This window comes from Mytilus californianus, unplaced genomic scaffold (genome assembly GCF_021869535.1).
Source record: "Mytilus californianus isolate M0D057914Y unplaced genomic scaffold, xbMytCali1.0.p SCAF_3, whole genome shotgun sequence".
NCBI lineage: Eukaryota > Metazoa > Mollusca > Bivalvia > Mytilida > Mytilidae > Mytilus > Mytilus californianus.
Genome location: NW_026262679.1, coordinates 66014684 through 66036379, shown reverse-complemented (window position 1 = coordinate 66036379; position 21696 = coordinate 66014684). Strand labels below are relative to the sequence as shown.

The 21696-nt window shown below is 32.5% G+C and overlaps 1 protein-coding gene across 7 annotated transcripts in view; it reads right to left on the bottom strand.

Annotated features, from left to right (window-relative positions):
• The window catches only part of LOC127733120 (glycerol-3-phosphate acyltransferase 1, mitochondrial-like), a 54361-nt gene that overhangs the window by 8622 nt on the left and 24043 nt on the right, over positions 1 to 21696 (bottom strand). For 6 of the 7 annotated variants that reach the window (XM_052242422.1, XM_052242423.1, XM_052242426.1 and 3 more), the window contains exons 11-20: positions 20924 to 21006; positions 17155 to 17268; positions 15349 to 15595; positions 12961 to 13031; positions 11621 to 11769; positions 9097 to 9200; positions 5747 to 5889; positions 4771 to 4848; positions 3988 to 4098; positions 3302 to 3428 (exon numbers count right to left, since the gene is read on the bottom strand). In XM_052242422.1, coding sequence (XP_052098382.1) covers positions 3302 to 3428; positions 3988 to 4098; positions 4771 to 4848; positions 5747 to 5889; positions 9097 to 9200; positions 11621 to 11769; positions 12961 to 13031; positions 15349 to 15595; positions 17155 to 17268; positions 20924 to 21006 — 1227 coding nt within the window. The remainder of the gene's footprint in view (positions 1 to 3301; positions 3429 to 3987; positions 4099 to 4770; positions 4849 to 5746; positions 5890 to 9096; positions 9201 to 11620; positions 11770 to 12960; positions 13032 to 15348; positions 15596 to 17154; positions 17269 to 20923; positions 21007 to 21696) is intronic. The other variant, XM_052242421.1, reaches the window with a different exon arrangement.

The following is a 21696-nucleotide window of genomic DNA, read 5'->3' as shown; positions in this document are numbered from 1 at the left end:
TTTTCTTGTAATAAGCTTGGACACAGGATTTGCATAATGCAATTTATTATTTAGATACTCACCCACTCACATTATTGCAATATTAAAAACTTTGCTATCCTTTCTAAATTTACAGTACCTAAAATTTCCATCATGATAGACCTCGAAAAAGATTAGTGTGAAATAAAAGTTGTGGGTCGAACATTAATATCAACTCAACAAAACAGGATCACCAAAATCAGAAAGAGACATTCATATGCCATCTTCAAAGTAGACCTCAGAAGCGATATAGCTTTTTTTTAAGGCTCTTAATGGTCATATAGCTCTCATGTGTATTAAGACTTGTATGTACTAGGCATTGAGCATTCCTGTTGAAGGTTAATCCAGGAAAGCCCTTGGATGCCTTCAATTTAAAATATTTTTTTTTCATTTTCAATGAAGGAATAGTGTAATTAATGAATGCTATATTTGAAAAATACCATTGTTAATGTTAGTTTCTTCAGCAGCAGTATATCTGGGTTGAACTATTTTTTTCAACTTTAGTTTTTCCTTGGGAAAAGTTGTTTTAAAAGAAACCCATATTGACATGATTGACAATTGATAGAGGATGATAATTATAGGTAACAGTTTTAGCCTTCAACAATTTGCAAACCAATTTATTAAGTATAAAGGACCTTATAAAACAGCATGTGATAAAAATTCTAAATCCAGAACTAATGATAAAATAAATACAACTTCTATATATATATATATATATGGAAGAAAAACAAATTTGATGAATGGCCACTAAACTGGATAAGATACTGAACAGTTTCTTCAACTTTTTCAAAACAATTCTTTAAGAACATGCACAAATTTTGAGAACACAATGACAAATATTTGTTCCCAAATTCTTGATTAAAGCAATTCTTTATCAAGAGTTAAACATGCCCCAGGACCCAGACACACTTAAACATGAATGGTTAGTGTACAACAGGTTCCGTGATAAGGACAGGCATAATACAAATGTGTGTGTGTTAACTTCCCACTTGCCTAGTAGTTTTATTTATACAACAAGAACAAAGACTAAAAATCAAGTGAAAAATATTGACTCATCAGATTTTCATGTCACAGTGGCAGGCAGGCAATATTTGATGATTGATACTTTTAATATTTTTAAAATTGACAAGTTGACACATTTCAGGTAAATATTTACAGAAACAAAGAACGACTGTAATCTTTGGACTATAAAATGGCTTAAAACAGAGATTAGCTGAGTGTTTACACTTTGCATTTGTGCAATCATTTCATTCAGACAATATTTTTTGTCCAACTGAAATTTCTTGAAAGTGGGAAAGGGGGGGGTGGGACGCTTCCAGACAACTGAAGTCATTTATATTGACAAATTCATTCATAGAATAAACCAGTTTCAATGTACTACATAAATCTGTTATACACTGCAGCATAATTAAATAAATGCAGAAAATTATTGAAACAAGGAGTCAGAGCAACATGAAAAAAATCAACAAATGACGGAGTAAAGCCTTCAACCTATCAACATTTTAATATAAAACATATTAAAAATCCAGGAAACATCATCACACTTCATTTTCTGAATCAATTTCGTGGTTAAAAACTGGTAAAATTGACATCATCTGCTCCATTTTGCAATGAAATAACTCCCAAAACGTTAGAAAATTGTTGAATTTTGACCTCCGGTTGAGGTATTTATTATGTAAACAAGACTCGAAGTGACAGGGAATTCTTTACATAGTCATGTGCCCATATGTTTCTGGGTCACATTTATTTATATCTCAGCCAATGAAAAGCTTTAGGATGCAATTGTGCCAGTTATTTTCAGACGGGGGTATTACCCGCGTTTTTTTGGAAATCAACGGAGGTAGTCTTTTGATTTATCATATTTCAATAATGAAGCACTTATTTTAATATATTTTTGGCAGTCATGTGACAAAATCTATTCTGATGAAGATTAAATCGCAAATACTGTTGGATGATAAGTCGTTTTGATAAATTTATTGTCTGAATCATATGCTACGTTTTTTGTTTACACACTGGTTACAGCGCCACCTCGAAATTTTTAGATTATGTCCCCTTTCCCGCGTGACCACCGGAAGGAACTCTTCAATGTCACTGGCTTTCCCACTGTTAAAAACAAAAATACATTACAAATTGTATCAACAGGTAAAATTAAAACGAAGGTTAGGGTTAGGGTTAGGGTTTTACATATATTCAACTGGTAAAAAGTTACTGTTGCATTATGGGTGCATAATTCAATGTGCAATTTTTATAGATTTGTAGTAAAAATAAACAGGTTCCCCAGGAGTGCATGATACAGTTGTCATATGCATATTAAAAATGTTGCAAGAATAAAGTAGAATATTGTAGAAGACTTTGAATCATAAGTCAGTAGAATTGCCCTGAAGAAAACATGCAAAGGATATCCTTAGGTATATAAGCATTTGCCATTATATTCATCAATCCTAACAATAATATACATTTTGAAGTTTTTCAAAATAAGCATACTCATGTTAGTGTGTGATATGTGAAAAATTGCCTTCAATCTGATAGTATAAGTCCCATTACTCTGGAATGACAAATCAGACAGACAGACAGAGGGACAAAGCTATACCATTATATTTTCCTTTTTGATGGATGTAAAATAATAATAGTTTTTCTGTCTGTACTGTATTTTTGTTTGTTTTGGTAATAATGTACTGAAAATTCAAAAATTAATGCAATAATTAATCTTACATTTTTAACCTTTCTTAAAAAATTGCAATAAAAATGAACACAATAATTTCTGAATTTACAGTACCCCAAATTTCCATCTATTCATGGCTCTGTGACCATGACCTTTGCCTTAATGCAGGGCTTCCAAAAAATATTTGTGGCAGCCGGACATATTTTGTCTTATCTCGATTTTAACCCCTTAAGACTTAGTAACAAAAGGCAATCATGGTAATCAGTTGGCCATCATGTAACCAATGATTGACATAAAAATGATATTAAACTTGACTTTTGATACAAATTCTATGTACTGACGTAAACTGTTAAATTGACAGTGCATCATTCGAAGTGTGCAACATTAGCGTAACTAATATCTGCAATAGAATCTTTATTTGTGCAAAATTATGTTGTCAAAATCTTTACTTTCGTTTTTTGAAGGCACATATCTTATACAGGATGTTGACTTTGATAATGACCCTTAAACATTGTTAAAGGGAAGTAAGCTGCAGTTGATGCAGGATATTGTATTTTCAAACTACAAAGAACAAATTTTGACATAACAAAAATCCTCAACATCAAATTATTATGTATTTACCTGGAAGCTCCATAGCTAAATCTCTACTGATGTGAAGAGCTGTTAAATAATAGGATTCCAGTATAGGAGCTAGGACTGTGTACAGAAACAAGAGCTTGTTGAAGCAATCTGAGCGATGAGCATTAACCTAAAAAAGTTTATCAAAATTATAAGTAAATGAAACATATGTCTATTGTTTATACAGCTATTAGGGGTTACTACTTCATTTAGCCCTAGATATAAGTTGTATGCGATTGTATTTCAACTGTCTATAACATAAAAACAATTGCATCAAAATCATATGTCTGTTAAAACAGATTTTAAATGTTATAGACTAAAAAGCAATCCACAAAATGTACATTTCTGAAATTGAGATTAATGTCAAAGTGCTACTGACCTGAAATCTAACTTAAAGGGCATGAAAATAATATCAAACAATGATGGACAGATATTATCGCTTGATAATTGTAATTAAAAATTTCAGGCATGAAAGAAGAAAGAAAGAAGAAAATTTCTTGAAAGCATGTTATTTAAGGTTTATCTCTGTTAACTATAAAGTGAAATGTAAGTTGTAAATTGATGAATTATTTGTATTTGGATAAAATATTGCCTTCAAAAACTGATTTTAGAATAAACATTTAAATAAGTATAAAAACAATATAAAATCAATTAACTTATTGATATTTATTGCACAATTAGAATCTTACCTTCAGTAATTGTTCATTGAAAGCTTCATTTTCTTCATCATCATCCCATGACACTGTGGCAGATAAATTACGAGCCCACTTTTGATGCGGATCACCACATCCATAATCATCCTATTCAATAGAAGTTTAAATTGTAACAATACAGAGATTTTGCCAGAACCATGACATAAAGTATCCACGAACATTTCATTTGTTTGTACTATTCCACAAAAATAATGAATCTACAGTATTCCATTGCAAATCAATTTTGGTTAATTCTTATGCAAATTAACCAAATATTTCAAGTAAACCACCATATAGACATTTCTAAACAAAACATTTGTTCATAATGTTAACAGTTATCAAATAAAAAGCAAGATATGTATGAATATCAGAAAATGAGTGCAGCATTCCACAACTGATCTTGCCGCAGCAACAGAAGTGATATGAGATCCAAGGCTGTCAGAGTGTACCACAAGTAGGGTTTAGTGGTTGTCGTTTGTTGATGTGGTTCATAAGTGTTTCTCGTTTTTGACATAGATTAGACCGTTAGTTTTCCTGTTTGAATTGTTTTACACTAGTCATTTTGGGGCCCTTTATAGCTTGCTGTTTGGTGTGAGCCAAGGCTATACGTGTCGAAGGCCGTACTTTGACCTATAATTGTTAACTTTTTGCACATTGTGACTTGGATGGAGTGTTGTCTCATTGTCACTCATACCACATCTTCTCATTTCTATTAAACACATTTTGATCAGTTCTAGATCTTTATGTTTTACTTTGAATTATATTCATGTTGATACAAACCTCGTGTACTTTAAGGATTTCTGATGTTACTAATTCATCTAAAGCATCAGCTAATTCTTCCTCTAACCTTTTACATGGCTGAAATGGACAAATTATTGAAATAACAAACAACTGAAACTGTGTGTAAAGTCACAAATGGATAACCCCGCCTTATTAGATACTATTTTTACCATATGTTGCAATATTGAAGTAAATTTGATTGTCTCCCATTGAACATGTCTGTCCGGCAATAAATTCTTTTTAGCACATCCTCAGGTGTTTTTCGACAACTGTCTGAGTTTCATTAATATCTGTCTAGCCATTTAGTAGGATTTGTGCTTAGGAGAAACTATAACCGCAAATTGCAAAATGATGTAAGTCCCCTTTATCATCAATATCAATCAATCTATCAAATATCAGAAGTTCCACTTGCAAGGCAAATGGACAGACAGACAAGGGAATTCCTGTAAACCCCAATCACAAAAAAGTCATTATTTAATTCAAACCAATGAAGAGCAGAAAACAAGTAAACCAAAGATAAATCAGTGATGAATTATTATGTAGAGGCTCCCCTGAATCTATAAGGTTGTTCTTTTAGTCAAGTCAAATATGTCTATAGCCAAACAAATTATTGTGAACCAAATGAAACATTTCCACAGAGTCATCTCCTCTTGGTCAAGGTATTAAAACTTTTGTCAGTTCTATTGTCCAATTGAATAAATACAATAGCTTTTAGATTTCTCTTAGTAGAAATTTAAAGGTCCCTGTGAATAAACTACACAGATAACAATAGCTATTGTATTTATTTAATGGGACAATAGAACTGACAAAAGTTTAAATACCTTGACCAAGAGGAGATGACTCTGTGAAAATGTTTCATTTGGTTCGCAATAATATCTGCAAGCATCATAAGTCATCAAACTACATCTAAAGATGAGCTTACAGATATTGATCTTTGATTCTAGCATCACTTAAGAATATATTGAGAGTAACTTACTGGACAGAAGATAAAGTCATATTTAAGAAGTTTACAGAGAGATTGTGCTGTTGTAAGTATATCTTCTCTGTTTGCTGTGACATCCTCTCTTTGTGTGGTTACTGAAGACATATCTATATCACAATGGAATATCACAGAGCAAGCTGTAAACAGAATATAAGGGAAAAAAAACTGTATTCATGTGTGGCTACTAAAGAAATATATCCATCTATGTCTATCTTTATCAAAGGACATGACCAACAATTTTGAAACAGATGACTGAAAAATATTTAGATCTCCGACATAATTATCTATGAAGATTGGTCATTCTGTTTTTTTAGACACCAGCATGCCATGAATTGAATCATCCACTTTTTACTTAAATAACTCTAAGATAATTAAACTTAAATTTTGTGGGTATTCTACAATACAAATGGCCCTCATACTTCACAAAGGTTTACCCGAGGGTTCATCACAGTCATCAGCTTTTTACCCAAAATTTTGCAAGTGATCAGGATCATTAAGACAATTTAGTCCATGGTTTCTCCAACTGACAAACATATTGTATATCATCAACAATATGCTAAGATTATTGTTGTTTAACTTGTGTATATTTGGAAACAATACTTACTACCGATGTCTATTTACACTATTATAAACACATGAAAAAATGTCTTTTGAAAGAAGTATAATTTTGAAATTTAAATGTATAATAGATATAATACCTGGACAAAATGTACCTTTGTAGTGAATGCAAATTATAATCAAGATTTAAAACCAGAACAAAAAAAAAACTTAATGTTTTACTTGAAAAGTTCTGGTGACAAAAACCAATAATTGAAAACTGAAATTGCACCATTTTATAAATCAATGTACATTTCTAGTTTAATTAATCACCCCTGAAAAAAAGCTGTTAACCATGCATTACAATTACTTTTATGTTAAAAACCATGCTGAATTATAAAATGCACACCATTGCATCTCAAATGAAAATAATCTACTCAAACAGAAATTGATTACTTGTACATCCCAGGTGAAAATGTCGAACATTTATATTTTTGCTTTGCTAAAGGTCATGTTTTTGTAGACTGTTTATGAAGTTTTTACACTAAATCTATTGAATATGTATAGATTGATATTTTTTCTTCGATTTATGAATTTTTTATTAGTTGTTTTTGCCTTGTAACTGGCTTTCAGTAGCTTTGAGTACTCTAAGATCAGTACTTTGTGTCTTCAGTGTATTCTTTAGTTGTTTTGTGTGCTCTGTATCGATCTGATGAGTCAAACCCTTTTGAACTGATTTTTAAAGTTTGTTCTTATGTTGTGCTTTTACACCACTCTTCCAGGTAAGATGAGGGTTGGGAACCAGCAACAATAATCAACCATGTTACATTCTGTATGTGCCTGTCTCAAAGTTACGAACCTGTAATTATTGTTGTTTGTTGTTTGTTGCTGCATATTAGATTTGTTTTTAAATTGTTGTTTTGTACATTAATCAGGCCGTTGGTTTTCTTGCTTGAACTGTTTCACATTTTGTTATATCAGGGCCTTTTATAGCTTGCTATGTGATATGGGTTTTGCTCATTGTTGAAGGCTGTACAGTGATCTATAGTTGCTAACATCTATATCATATGGTCTCGGTTGGATAGTTGTCTCATTGGCAATCATACCACATCTCTTTATATTACATCAAACCTGCTTGTAATGCTTAAGGAAAATTGCAGAAATTGCATGAAAACATTTCCAAACCCATGGTACTTTTTCTTTGACATATTGGTTGTTTCCTTGTATTTCATAAGATTTTTGTCCCAGTTATCTATTCAATACACCTCCACCTACTACTTGTTGCTCTGTTAAAGTAACAAAATCTAATCTTTCCTAGAACTGTTAGAAATAAAGTAAAGTGAGGGAATTGCATTAATATTTGTATTTATAAAATATTGTTTTAAGGAATCTACCAATACAAAAGTTTCCAGTAGCCAAATTAAACATGAAAAATTAGAATGTGTCCATAGTACACGGATGCCCCACTCGCAATATCATTTTCTATGTTCAGTGGACCGTGAAATTGGGGTCAAAACTCTAATTTGGTATTAAAATTAGAAAGATCATATCATAGGGAACATGTGTACTAAATTTCAAGTTGATTGGACTTCAACTTCATCAAAAACTACCTTGACCAAAAACTTTAACCTGAAGCGGGAAAGACGGACTGACGGACGAACGAATGGACGCACAGACCGAAAAACATAATGCCCATAAATGGGGCATAAAAATCAGGTTTTGCTTTAGAATTCAGCAACATGTTGTCAAATTATGACTTTTCTAAGAGTGTTTGTTGTCAAAGTTTTTTGTCACATTGATATTTACCCAATATTTTTCTTTCTTAAAAAAAGAAATTATTCTGATGTGATGGCATTCATATAAACAAATAAACTGTTAACACAGAGATATGTCTCACCTATTTGTTATTTTGATAATGCAAATGTTGAAATTAAAATAGCAATACTTTAACATGTAAGTTATGCAAATATTCAAAGTCAATGAACCATGACTGAAGGTACAGGGCTAAACAATCTCCATGGAAATGAGATGTGCCAACGCTAATACAACTATATACCAAATACCATTGACTTTTCATAAGTCGTTCCCTTTAAACAAGCCTAAACGCAAACATTAGCTTGTAAACTATGTAAAAGTTTCAAAGTCAATGAACCATAATGAGGGGGTGGGGTTATACAATATCCATGGAAATGAAACTTGCAAATGCATACAAATAACATTGACTTAACATTAGTGGTTCATCTTAAACTGATCTAATCACAAACTAATATGGAAATGAGAAGTGATAATGCTTATACAACTGCATACCAATTATCATTGACCTATCACTAACGGTTCCCCTTAAACTGACCTAATCACAAACTAATACATGAAAACTAAGCAAAAGTTTCAAAAGTCAATAGACCATGACTGAGGGGGCGGGGCCAAGTAATCTCCATGGAAATGAAATATGCCAATGCTTATACAACTGCATACCAAATATCATTGACCTACCACTAGTGGTTCCCCATACACTGACCTAATCACAAACTAATACATGTAAACTAATCAAAGTTTCAAAGTCAATCGACCAGGACTGAGGGGGCGGGGCCAAGTAATCTCCATGGAAATGAGATGTGCTAATGCTAATACAAATGCATACCAAATATCATTGACCTACCACTAGTGGTTCACCATAAACTAGACCTAAACACTAACTAATACATTTTTGATGATGCCGCCGAAGCAGCCACCGCCGGAAACAGCATACCTATGTCTCGCTTTTTGACTCCATCAAGGCGAGACAACAAACTGAAATTACTACATACCTAGAACACTCTCCAGCAGAAAAACTGAAAGCACTGGATTTGCATAATAACTGAGTTCAAATATCTGTGGTAATTCTGTACATGGTTTGATATTGGTGTCACTGCTGAGGACAAAAATATATTTAATATTTAATCAAATACATAACATCCCTGACAATAACAATTATTACAATCTGGTTGTTTTTTGTTATGTGACTATTTGTTTGTGCAAAAGTCAAGCTTATCTCATCTTTAACATTCATACATTCAGCTTCTCCTGTTGTTGTATACAGCATTTAAGTATTTGTCTTTACCAATAAATGAGTGAATATTATCATCAAATATTTCAAGGTGGTCTGTATCGCCGTTAATGATATCAAACATGCAAAGCAGTTTAGAGAATAAAAGTTATGCAGCAATGCATGCAAAGTAGGTGTAAATGAGACATTCATTAAAACCTCTTTTTGTTCAGATAACATTAAGTCTGGTCACATTTCTTTATAGAGTGCTAGTTTCGAGGTGATTTCATCCAAACAATTAACTCAATTATCAAAAACCAGCAATATCCATTGATTTAAATACAAATTGTCTGAAACTTCAAATTCAAAAGCTAATGAAAATGATAACTTTCCTGCAAAACACAAAACTTTCTTCCATAAACAAAATTGTTTTCACAGTACTCTCATCCAGTCAGGATTCTACTTCATCAAAATTATCTCTCCATTACGCCACCTTATTTTTATAATCGTAAAAATGAAAGCCATTGTAGTGATGACGCGCCGTCAATTAAGCTCTTGAAAACCAATAAATATATCCACATAGCATAATTACCATCCTTATATTCAAGTTGTATTTTAAAAGATAAATGTATCTACTAGCTATTTAGCATCATTCAATCCACTTTTATGCATCTGATCAACTTAAAACTTTTATCTGATCGGTTGTCAGGTGGAATTTTTGAAAGTTCAAAAATATTAAAAAAAAATCTAATTGAATATTTCATGGAAGGGCAGACTAAAAATTTTCAGAGGTTGAAGACTAATTAACCTAGATAACACACAAAAAAAATGAAGTTTTTATGAAGATATGCATTTTTAAGATCCAACTGAAAAGTATGTTGTCAAGTACTTTTAGTAAAAATTTGTTATTCGAACACACCTATTCTGTTGTTATGACTCACTAGAAAGGTATTTCACTTGACCCATATATTTTATTTTTTAGTACTGTAAATTTTTAATGTTATTATATCAACCTAGAGCCTCAAAATATAAAATTAATAGAATCTGAAGCGAGGTAATGTGTGAAATATTTTCTTTTATACGTTTTCAAGTCATAATAGTCAACTCAAACACGCCTAAACAAAAACAGGTGTACTCCACTTTCTCTTTTTGATGAAATTATTGCCCATTTTCGGGATTTTTTTCAAAAAAACTAGCCGGGGGCAGAGATGCAAATTACTGCTTTAAAAGGGTCAATCTGTTATCTTTCTTTAGAATTTTTTCGGCGGAATTCATGCTTATGCACAAAAAAGATCCAACTGTATTTGCACCTACCACAATAAACTGTTTTGTGAAAATTTTTTATTATTTAAAAGTTTACAAATATCTCGAAGCTGCATACTATAATTCATGTAAAAACACGTATGTAAGATTCATAAAATCCTAAATTATGCCCCTTTTTTAAACTTTTAAAGCCCATAGAAACAGTGTAAACAATTAAAATATACCAATTTTGATTTTTTAACTTCTCTAACAAAGAGTTCCATTTCTTTTGTTTAATTTCAACTAGGTTTCCGCCTGTATCAGTCCAGAAAATCCGTGAATTCAAAAAATTTGTTATTAAAATTAATTTTTTAAGCTTTTTTGGCATGGCTTGTAGATTGCAACTTTTAAATTGTTAACAATCAATTTTATCTAGAATAACAATGAATTAATAAATAAATGCTCAAAACAATGTATATTCTTGCCAATTCATACCAAAATTGATTTTTCGCTTATTTGCTTTCATCTAAAGCACTTTTAAAACATGGCTAATTAAATCATTTCATTTTAAAATGTCCCACTTAACAAGGTCTTAGATCTTATTTTATTAGCCTTATTATTGGAGGAAACATTCTATGTATAAATATATACCATTAATGAGTTCGAATAATCTTAGAGAGCTATGTAATTTGGATAAATTCATATTTTGAGCAAAAAAATAAAGATCTGACATGTTGTAATATGTTTCACACTACCTTCTGCTATTCTATGTATACTATGTGTAGTTTATATGTTGTAATATGTTTCACACTATCTTCTGCTATCTATGTATACTGTGTGTAGTTTATATGTTGTATGCCTATAGTTGTTATGACTTTGGTAAATACAGATTATTTGTAAGACCATTGCATTTTCATTAATCTATCAAACAGGCTAATATCATTAATAATATACTGTTAATTTGAGTCACTTATTAAAAACACTAAATGAACACAGGAGTATCTTAATGAATTCTTTACAATGAAGGTAAATGATATCATTTATATAGTCTAATTCAAACTTACATTTTTATTACTAAATTTTCAGTCAATAATTCCAAGACATATTCCAATACTTCTGAAGTATCTCCAACAAAACCTACATCTCTCTTTCTAAATCTTAATTCTCCCTTTAACCAATCAATATCACGTATCAGTTGTTTTACAGTTGTTCCCTGTTATAAAAAAAAATCAGCACTGCATATAATATCTGTATCTTCACATTAAGGCAACCATACAATTCTTTGTTTAATTGCACCTAAGGGCTGTTCTAGAAAATACTATGTCCCTCTCCAGGGACGGCACTTTTTCTTAACCCCCACCACCCACAGAAATAAAAATAAATTAGAATAACACTCTCTTTGCATTTTGGTATTTCAAATACAACCACCCACATAAAATTTAAAAAAATTGCCTTCCCTGGGGGGGACATAGTATTTTCTGGAACATCCCTAATATAAGAATGCTGTATTTTAATTAGTCGATAGCTATTGTATTTTCTTTTATCAGATGAATTTGGTTGGTATTACATCATGACCAGGGTATATGTAAAAGTATATCCTTTTTTTACCCTCTCTGCTGTGGTATTGAAAAACTATGTATGTCTTTCTAAAGATTCACTGAGATACTTGTTCATTTGGGTCAATATCCTTAAAGAACCTCAAAGTAAGGTACAAATATACTCAATAATAATATGCAAACAAAAAATCTATGTGCAGTGATATTGGGACGTTTTGCTATATTTTACAAGTAACTAAGTTTAACCATTTGTGCTAATTAGAAGAGCTGATGACCATTGAATAAAGGTGTAAAAACTATTGAGTAATTAAATGTTTGCAAAGAACTCAATTTCCAGAGAACTGTTTGTGTAAAAAAAAGTGATTTTCTACCTCAAAGCCGCATAACAAAAGGGCTTTTCTGGGTTTGCACAATTGTGGAAAATTAAATCCCATTTTGTTTCCAGAAATGTGAAAATATCTCAGCTTGGAAATGTGTCATCATACATATCCAAGTTTATAATATGGGCAGAGAAATTGAAGAAAATGCTACAGCCTACATTACTGCCTAATATCACAAATTGACATATTTTGGGGTTTTATTAAATGCAGCTGTTTTTGCTAAAATCTTGATAGCAAAAGAATGGAATTACATTTCAAATGTTTAACTGAACTATCTGTATTGATATTCAGTGTAATTGAACAAAAGGAGAAATGTTTTTCTCATTTGAAACAAAACATGGATTGGGTAGGTGGAAAATACCTTTGCAGTATAGATTCAAGAAACTATTTTTCTCATCAATAATACAAAAAACTGATACAACTTCAATCATATATTTATAAATGTATGAGAATATTAATTATGAATACCTCTCTGTACTTTGTCAGTAGAAGGAAAGCCACAAGATTAGTACACATCAATGACTGAGACTGTACACTGTCTGTAAAAAAATAATAACTGAATAAAGTTGTGTCTTTTTGATTGATCATTCATAATATTGAAATATCTGCGCCTTTATATTAATTTGATGTGTCCTTTGAATGCAACACAGAACTGATGAGGTTCCCTAATATTATTAAGAAATATTTAAAGGAGGATTCTGACAACATAATGTGCAAATGCTATGATTCATTTAGTTTCACTTGAGCTTTGAATACAAACAACATCAAAAGGGAAACTTTCATGAATATTTCTCTTACATAGCATCACTTTTGTTCAAAGGATATGGCTTTTTTCGTTTCGTCATAAAACAGGCCATTGGTTGTCTCATTTGAATTGTTTCACATTTTGTCATGTCAAGGCCTTTTATAGATGACTTAATGGTATGTGTTTTGCTCATTATTGAAGGTAGTACGGTAACTTATAGTTGCTTACATCCATTTCATTAGAACTCTGAACATAATGTCTCATTGGTAGTCATATCCCCTTATTTTTAGATAGACTTTTACCTTGCAGATAAACATTCTGACCTTATCTGCAAAACACCATCTTGGCAACAATAATATCCTTTAAGGCATTCATAAGGAGTTGGATATAAATTTGAATCAATGTTTGCGACTGTAAAATTGCAGACCTACATTCCAAAAGTATTTGTGACTGTAACCTTGCAGACGTACATCCCAACAGTATTTGTGACTGTAACCTTGCAGACCTACATTCCAACAGTATTTGTGACCCTAACCTTGCAGACCTACATCCCAACAGTATTTGTGACTTCAACCTTGCAGACCTACATCCCAACAGTGTTTGTGACTGTAACCTTGCAGACCTACATCCCAACAGTATTTGTGACTGTAACCTTGCAGACCTACATTGCAACAGTATGTGTGACTGCAACCTTGCAGACCTACATCCCAACAGCATTTGTGACTGTAACCTTGCAGACCTACATTCCAACAGTATTTGTGACTGTAACCTTGCAGACCTACATTCCAACAGTATTTGTGACTGTAACCTTGCAGACCTACATTCCAATAGTATTTGTGACTGTATCCTTGCAGACCTACAGTCCAACAGTATTTGTGACCGTAACCTTGCAGACCTACATCCCAACAGCATTTGTGACCATAATCTTGCAGACCTACATTCCAACAGTATTTGTGACCATAATCTTGCAGACCTACATTCCAACAGTATTTGTGACCGTAACCTTGCAGACCTACATTCCAACAGTATTTGTGATAAGCCTTCTGTAATGGGCAACACTAATGCCAAGTGTCATCCATATACTTCATGGCATTCAAAAGTTCTGATGTAGGCATGGCTTAAGATATTTGAATATTGAGATGTAAAGTTGAACTAAGTTCTAGTGGAGGGTAACAATAACGCCAAGTACCATTTGTATCCTGTAAGGCTTTCAAAAATTACTATGACTTGACATGCAGAGACAGATGCACATGCAGAGTAATTCATGTCATGATGACACTTTAATTGTGATCCTTTTAGGGAAAATGCAGATCTTTAAAATCTGATTTTCTGCCCGAAAAAATTTCCAAGAGCTTGAAAATGTTCCAATAACAAAATGTCATTTCATTCAAACTGGGTCAATATCCCTAATGGACCTTGAGATGAGGAACTCAGATGACGTAATTAAAAAAATATATTAGTCTGCCATACAATTGTGGATGCTGTGATTTTAAAAATGGACATAAATGAACAATAAGAACTGTTTTATAGAGCTGATGTGATGAGAAAAGAAATATGTAGATTTGACTTTTAATAAATTATCAGAAAGGAAAAATTTTTTAATGAATTTTATGATCAGAATTTTGGGATTATTTCATGAGGAGAGTGACATTTTTCACCATCTCCCGGGGTCTGGCAATTTGTGAAAAAAGTAATCACACTTGCCACCCCGAAAATTTAACCAGACATGTATAAATGTATCAGCTTCGATATGAGCCACCATACATATTCAAGTAAACGATATGGACTGAGCAATAGAGGAAATCATAACCATTACCGCCTATGGAGAATTAATTAAAGATCTTGACCCAACTGTTGGAGACGGAAGTGCAAAACATTAAAATGAAAATACAGTGATAAAATTCACACATTACTCACCTCATTTTCATCTATCCAGAGGAATTTTGTACGTACTATAAATATCAAATCAAACCAAGTAATGCAAAGAAAATTATAAACATATTCAATATTAAAATACACTGGTATTCTTTCCATTGGTATCATGGATCTGCAAGTAAATTATTACGTGAATGAAAGCTAGCACAACAATATCTTTAGGAACACTAACTTACAGTAGAGAACATGTTCTGCAACACTTTCAATTGATTGTCTCTGATCTTCAATAACAATATCTGTACCATACAGTGAACTACAACTACCAGCTTTACTTATACCATTAGGCGATGGTGTGTCTGGAGCATTACTTATACCAGTAGGTGATGCTGTGTCTGTATCATTCCTTATACCAGTAGGTGATGGTGTGTCTGGAAGATCATCGTCAGACATCATTGAGGTATTAGAATTACGTTGAATATATTCCTAGTGTGTAATAAACAAAAATATTCCTAGTATGTAATAAACAAATATATTCCTAGTATGTAATAAACAAATATATTCCTAGTATGTAATAAACAAATATATTCCTAGTATGTAATAAACAAATATATTCCTAGTATGTAATAAACAAATATATTCCTAGTATGTAATAAACAAATATATAAGGCCAACTAAAATTAATTAGATTTTCGTCCAATTTTTTGAAAGATGGGGCAGGTAGATTTTCTTTTTTAAATTTTATTTCTTCTGAAACCCTTTTATAATGTGTTCTTCATATGCAAGGGTAATAATAAGCTTATATCATGTATATATAAGGAATTCTATATAATTTTTTCAAATAAATATTTCTGATTGGCAACCACTGTTCTATATGTAATTGCCGCTTTAGAAACTTATTTTCAGTAAATAGCAAAAACGTGGAGACATGCTCTATTTTTGACTACCTACATCAAATCTATTTTTCTTTCTAAGCTATGGTTTGTAGTGCCTATAAAATGGAGCATATGCAAGGGTATGCAACACAAGTCATGATCTCAAGTCCAGAGTGAAATGAAAACTTAACCTGTTTTACGTGTAATAATACTAGGGTTGATGCTTTTATGATTCTTATGCAAGATGCACATATAATTACAATGTAAAACATGAACTTAACCAAAAAAAGTTGTTTTCTGACTCTATTGAGGGGCTGGGGACAGAGAGTGTTTGCTGTTTGTCAACAAAAAACAACAGCTCTAAGGGCTTGCTATTATACATTGTGTACGTTGGCAGACTTTTTGTTTTTTGTACCAATGTGATCCACGATTCTTGTGCTTTGGATATGATTCACAGTCCAAATTTCCTGACACAAAGTCATTGTAAAAATAAAAAAAAACCATGGTTTTCTAATCACTGAAATTTGTGACATACCGCTGAAATTTTCTTTCTTTGACACCACCTATTACTCGTAACCCGAATATTTCATGCCCTTCCCGTAATCAATCTCTATTCTCGGAAGATAATGTTGTCATCATAGAGCAGCAGAATATGTCGACTTAATTATTTTGATTAAATTACTGTAAGAAATACGAAAATCAAAATTTGCAACAGGAAAATTTGAATGAAAGAAATTATCAACAGTTACCGGTAACAGAAATGAACAATCCAGAAATCATAAACTTTTAAAAAATAGTAAAATCGGGTGGGACGATTTCAAAGGGGCGTGCAGGGATGAAAATCTATCAAATAATTTTAATGGGCCTAATATGAGCTTCTTCAGAACTGACTCATCATTGGAACGGAAAGAAATTAAATGAAAACAATTCAGGTAGAGGACTCGTACTTATTTGAGATAATATAAGATTATGGAATGACCAATTAAATTTCTGCAAGGTAGGGGTCTTCATGACCAGGCACTGCATTTACTTCTAGATGGACTTAAAAGCAAATGTTTAGCAGTTTCCAAAATCATAAAATTATTATGTAGCCTATTTGACCATTATTTCCAGAAAGCTAACAATTGTACAAATGAAGTCAGTCTAAGCTAAAACAGGAAAACTACTTACCTTCAAAGAAAATGGATGACTAAAGTCCACTCTAACACTACCATAGTTTCCACTGAGTACTTTTACTACTCCTTTCACAACTCCCCAAAATGATTCTTGCTTTTTTGGAAGACCCTTGATAAAAATTAAAAAAAAAGAGAGAATCTTCAAATATCCATAACCTGTGCCAGGGGAATCACAAAATTTGACTTGTACTAAAATCCAATCTAATGCAGAAGCATTTTTTTTGCACCCACTATGCATTAACTTTAATTACCTACTACCCCCACCATGCACAAAATAAAAGTGGTAAATATACCCATGCTAACCCACCATGCATAAAATTGAAGAAAAAAATGTTTAATTCTTAAATGCTGCAATTCAATGGTCATAGCTTTAGAATTGGGGCAGCTACTAGTGCTGGTAAGGCAAAAATGGCAGATCATTTGATAAAAACATGAGAGGGCTGGTTTTCAGATAGTTACATCAGATTCATTAGGGTAACACCAGCATCTATAAAACAGCTCAAAGTAGGTTAGGTAGAATTTAAGGGAATGCTCATTTTCAAATTGTTCATATGCATGTTTTCACAAGAAGTTTCTGTATGATATTGTTTGACTAATGATTTCATAAATGTGTTATTATTATATGTTTACTTTTAGCTTTGCTTCAATGATATTTTCTCGTGGCTTTATCAAAGGTACCCCCTCCCTTACTTACAAATCCTTGGGGACACTCAGCTGTTACCATCTGTGTTATGGACATTTATGAAATTTTATCACTGTTTGTTTCAAAATTGCACTCATCCCCCAAGAATTTCTGGGGATAAACTTTCAAATTTCATACAGATTCATTCCAACACCAATTCAACATCAACACTACTAGGCTTCCTCATAGCCTCCTTATAGGCTTCCTCATCACCTCATTATAGGCTTGATCATAGCCTCATAGGCATGATAGCCTCATAGGCATAATAGCCTCATAGGCATGATAGCCTCATAGGCATGATAGCCTCATAGGCATGATAGCCTCACACATTTATTTGGAACCATTGTTCCAATTGGATTGGTGTGATGTCAAGCCAGGGGTCTATACTTAGCTACTTTTCAGTATGCACATAGGCTCTTGGTTTAGGCATGGAGCAAACATTTACATTTTTTAGCTGAGTAGATTCCCCAAGGGTCAAATCAGTGATGAATATATATATAATAAAAGTTTTATTTCACTTATGATTTATGTTTCATTCAAACATGGATACCACTGGCATTGCTACACAATATTTTCCCAGGAGTTTATTTACAATAGGATATAAGGACTATGAATTAGGTTTAATAATAATGTTGATATGAGCACTAAATCCTTAATTTTACAAATCATGAGTTCAAATGGTGAGTTCTGAAAGAAATCAGTGATATTTAATTATTATTTAAATTACTAGGAACTCATTATGTGTGACTTTGAGGATTTTTTTCATTGACACATACTTTAGCATAAAGTTGGAATATAGGGCAAAAACTTACATCAGGCTGGTTTTAATTGTCAGGTCAAAGAATTTTGAAAGGAGGTATCAGTTTTATTGGATGTTTACTCAGGTGTTATTACACCTTTCCCTATTAAGAATCAGAACACATGGCAAACATGGAACACATGACAGTTACACATATTCAGGACCATTTCTGAGAATTTTGTATAAATGTTGCAATTAATGTGATTTCATTTAATCTGATGGAAAGTATACAATGGTACAACTTATTTTTGACATCTAATAAAGTTTCCTGCATGCATGGTAGGATATGCTAACCCACAGGAGCAAAATATATTACTATTAGCTTTTCAAGGGAGTTCTTTTTGCCCCAACTGTAGTCTCAGGTTTTTGGGGTTAAAATGTCTGCAATGCTTGGCCTCTCTGTCAATCTTTTTCTCTGTGTTATTAAAAAATTCTTGTTCAGAGCATATTACTTTGAAAAATTCTATTTTGATTGGTTAATTTTTATTTTTGAGTAATTATATTTTGAATGTTTATGGCCATAAAGCAAGCAGTCCACATTTCTACTCCAGCATGAAAATTTTTTTCTCCTCTAAAATTTAGGAAAGAGGGAGCAGGATGGAAAAACTAAAGTTAATTTGGTCTGGCAAAAAAGAAAAAAAAAAGTATGAGATAGGTTATACAACAGGAAAAATAATTTAATTTTGGTCCTTGGTATCCCATGGCATGATAAAATATTTGAAATACGCCAGTTCCCAGATCCAGTAGTTAGTCATATCTGTCATGTGTCTCTCATCACCATGTGACAAAAAATGTAGGCATCGTCACTTCTAATACATGATGAGGGAATGGGTGAAAAAGTTGATGCTATACTGCACGAAATATTCGGGAAATTAAACTCTAATTAGTTGGTCACCCTCACTTCAGTCGTACGGGACATTGAGATTATGTACCTACGGAACATAAACTATTTCTAGACTACCCTGCAGAATGATGATCCTGAAGATGCTTGAAAGGTGTAGGGATACAGTGTGCCTTCTATCACGTAAATGACGACATAAGAGAGTATAGAGTGCGTAATTGATAATCTTTTCCAGTGAAATACATAATTCGAGAATAGCCTATGGGCAGGGTGTTCCCTAGAATTCCCACCAACCCCCTTTTTAAAAAAAAATTGGCAGGGGTCCCCCTAGTGAAAGTCCTTTCAAATTTATCACCATTCTACTAAACCTTTAAGAGTGGACAAAGGAAGAAACAAGGCAAAGAGAATGGTGGTGAAGCTCTCCTTATCCTTAATTAATTAGTTAATCAACTGTTACAACTCATCCCCCCCCCCTATTTTACAAGTCGTTTTTACCCAAGAAAATATTCATCAGAACTCTAGGTTAAACTAATGAACATTTCTCTTTCTATCTATTGTTACATCTTTTTGGTTTTCCAGGCCAGGTTCACTTGATAACCATCTCCTAACATCTTCCAAAATCCCACTTGGCAACGTCGAGGAACTATAACTAAGGGGGAGGGCAACGTCCATGCTGGCAGAAAATCACCCTTCTAATGTACTGAAATTTCCAACACCGAGAGTCAAGATTGAACCCGGGACCTTCAGTACTGTAGCCAATGGTCTTAACCACTGAGCCACACACCAACAAGGGTCAAGGGAGATAACTCAAGGACGATTACACTTCTGGTAGACAGAAAATATCTGAAATGATTGAGTCTGGCACTCAAACATCAGAACAACAGCTTCTAATTTTAATTATTTTTTGTAACACCATCATAAAACATTATTTGAAAAGTTTTCATGAATTTCCAATGAAGGAGAAACCCCACAATGCACAAAATTGATTCAATTTATGACTCACCATGGATAATTTTCAAAATGATTTTGCACCCAACAGGCATGCAAATTTATTAGCACTGCCATCCGATCCTCCCATACTTTTTCTTCTGGAACAGCCCTTAGTCACATAGTTTATTTTATGCATTTTCCATTCTATAGGAAATACTTATTTACACAGATAAGTGAAATACAATATACTCCCCAGGATTTTGTTATATAGTTCTGTGGAAAGTGTGTAATATTAAGACAGAATCAACTTTCACATCAACATATAGCCTAGGAAATCTTTAATATCATCTATTCATATAATGTTGAAGTCATTTCAATTTTATAGAGCTAAATTTGACTAATGCTAAAAGGGTCTGAAGTTAACACAAATTTATACAACCAACACATCTGTGGTGTACATGTTATAATTATACCTTTGTATGATGTAATTTATTTCTCAAATCTTAACCTACCATTTCTTCATTACAATAGTTTCCATCCAGAATCTTCTCATAATTAATACTGATTGGTACCATGTATGCATCTTCTATTAACCCTGTAAATGATTGGAAACTGTAAATTCAGAAATTATTGCATGCATTTATTATTGCGATTTTTGAATAAAGGACATAAATATGAGACTAATTATTGCGATTTCTGGAAAATATGCATACAGATATATGTATCAGATATCCGAATGCTAGTTCTTATTATTGTGATACTCACCCAGTAGCATTATTCGCAATAATAAAAACCTCGTAATAATTTCTGAATTTACAGTATTTTTAATCAGTTTTTTTTTATATGGTAATTAAACAGAAAGGGTTACCCTTCATATCAATGCAAATTTTTCCCCTTTTTTGCCTTCATATTTATCTAATAAAAAATTTTACAAGATGCATTTTATGTGGGACACATAGTAAAATTATTCAGAAAAGAAATAGTCATTATTAAACAATAAAAACAAGAATGTGTCCATAGTACACGGATGCCCCACTCGCACTATCATTTTCTATGTTCAGTGGACCGTGAAATTGGGGTCAAAACTCTAATTTGGTATTAAAATTAGAAAGATCATATCATAGGGAACATGTGTACTAAGTTTCAAGTTGATTGGACTTCAACTTCATCAAAAATTACCTTGACCAAAAACTTAAACCTGAAGCGGGACAGACAAACAGATGGACGAACGAATGTCTGGACGAACTAACGAACGCACAGACCGAAAAACCTAATGCCCCTCTAC